The sequence below is a fragment of the Echinococcus granulosus genome, assembly GCF_000524195.1.
Source record: "Echinococcus granulosus chromosome Unknown EG_S00247, whole genome shotgun sequence".
NCBI classification, from domain to species: Eukaryota; Metazoa; Platyhelminthes; class Cestoda; order Cyclophyllidea; family Taeniidae; genus Echinococcus; species Echinococcus granulosus.
Window position 1 is genome coordinate 50,603 of NW_020170627.1, and position 2,287 is coordinate 52,889.

General features: G+C 43.2%; 1 protein-coding gene across 1 annotated transcript; it reads left to right on the forward strand. All coding sequences in view use genetic code 11, as the record gives it.

Moving 5' to 3' along the window:
* Positions 1-1,931: 1,931 nt before the first annotated feature.
* On the forward strand, positions 1,932-2,141 carry EGR_10659 (hypothetical protein; the record flags this gene model as incomplete). Its single annotated transcript, XM_024499908.1, has 2 exons — positions 1,932-2,002; positions 2,069-2,141. 2 exons carry the CDS (start codon positions 1,932-1,934, stop codon positions 2,139-2,141), a joined length of 144 nt encoding a protein of 47 aa, XP_024345687.1.
* Between the last annotated feature and the right edge of the window lie 146 nt (positions 2,142-2,287).

Below are 2,287 nucleotides of genomic sequence, written 5' to 3' on the forward strand. Positions count from 1 at the left end.
GTCTGCCCAATATGGTAGACAACAGCAGTCCCTGACTCCTTAAAGTACGACGCCACGTTCAGTGCAGATGAACTAACGCCTTTGAAAATAATAGCAAAGTAATTCAACAAGGTCACTGGATTCATTCACACACAGCCACGACGCATCACGGCAATAATTCGGCCTACAAGAGGGGTTGGTTTTGTGGCAGTATCTACAAAAAACACTTATAGTGATAGACTAGTATTACGGACAAGCAGTTCCTTATGTTAAGGGAATTTAACAAGGACAAGGCTGCAAAAAGCAGCTCCCGTCTCCACTTTTGGATAACCTACCAAGACGTTGCCCCTAGGATTCGCAGGGGAACTGCCTTACACATGCCTCTCAGTTGTGGCAGTGAAGGGATTGAATAGAGAACTTCCACAGTTTTATCTTTCGCTTAGCAGTCAAACGCCATTGCCTCGGAGGCATAGAAGAATTTACGTCCGGCCAAACAAACCACGTCTCCGAATCAAAAATAAAGTACTGATGTAAGAAAGCAGTGTGAAATCTAGACTAAACGGCTGAAAGAAATATCTCAGAATACGCACTTTACTGCCACATGCGTAAAGGATGCACTGCTTTACGCATCAACTGAGAAGGAGGGAGTTCAAGCAAAATGACTACACACATTAAAAATGGCGGGGTGAAAAACAAGCTCCGCTAATCCCATCTTGCTTCAGGAAGAAGCATTTGACGCCATGGACTCCAAATAAATATGTGGCACCACAAAAGTAGAATTAAATAACGGTGAGCTGCCTCACATATGCACTGAGGAGAACCAGAATAATTTATAAGGAAATAAATTCCAGAACCAAGGGAATGGTAGACAGAAGGCCGAAATTAACTGGTTCCACCTCCCGCTCAGCATTTGTTGCCAAGGCTATTAACAATATCACCGGCCCTAAGGAGACAATGTCTCAAAAGAGCAACGCGTGAAGCACCAGTGAGGTGTAAAACAACACTCCGTACTCCTCACTTTCCTTCTACATCAGCCTTTGTCACCATGATGCCCTGGAGAGTAGAATAAAGTGCGTACGCGAGCGAGTCATTACCCTTGTGCAATTTTTACAAACGTTTTCGCAAGTTATCACTAGAGCAGTGAGGGCACTTTACTACTCATCCCATTCTAAAATAAATACTCCTCTTTTTTGGCTTCAAATAGGGAGATGTACTGCTAAAATTGACTTTACTACTAAATAAGCCACCTTCTGGAGTCAACCCGTTGTAAAAAATATTTTACTGATGCCCTTATAATTGTTTTCAAATGAAGCCAAGGTGCTGCGCCAAATTACTTTACTTTTACCGAGTTTGACGGCGAAAAGTAAGTCAGTGCCACGATATTTACAGTTTCTTATTCCTTATACATAGTAGCCAGACATTAAAGTAAGTTAGTCACTTAACCGTAGCGATGCGCCTGTCTATTTGGAGAAGATAAACTATTATGTAGGTGTTCAAACTGCAGTGCACAGGCAGTAGGCGCGAAATAACAAAGTGAACAACTTGCATTACATGAGCTTGTCCGAAATCTAACTCATAGGCATGAAACCCTTCCGAATCTGAAGTAACGGATGAAGAATGACAGGAATGGAGCAAGCATGACAAAGTGTTGCATTTGTTATTAAGGAACTATCTAATATGAGATGTCAAAATGCTGTTAGGATAAATGAATGACCATTGATGAATACCCCGCACCAAGGTTGGCTGTGATGGAAAAAAATTGGTTTGATTAACGCAAGTTTTGGGCCGCGATATTACACACAGATCCACAACTGTTGGACGTATGCATTGACTTGCGCTAGGTTTCAAGCAGTGACATTCGCCGCGAAAGTACCTGGCATCCCCTAGACAGGGGTTGGCTTCTTTCCTGCACAAAGAAGACTTGCTGTTAAACCATGACACATGGAGCATGTATGTCGCTCAACTGTGAACTCTATAGCAGTGATGAGGATTACCGACTGCCTCGTGGCTGGGAACTCAAATCGTGCACTCTTGTTATGACGCTTCTCGTACAAATTGACTTCTGTAATTGCTCAACCACTTTTATTAGCCTCATTCGCTTGACCGTGTTGAGTAACATCTTGGTGGCAAAGGAGAGGCGACTTAGTGAGTACTGGTGGTAGTCCCAAAAGTGGCCTCGTTGTGAGTGCATACAGAGTTGTTAATGGTGTTCGGCTATCTCACACTGGGGTGAGGGGTTTGAAATCATAGCATGGCGTTTGATCAAGAGGGAGAGCATACGAGTACACTTTCACAAATGACGCAGTAG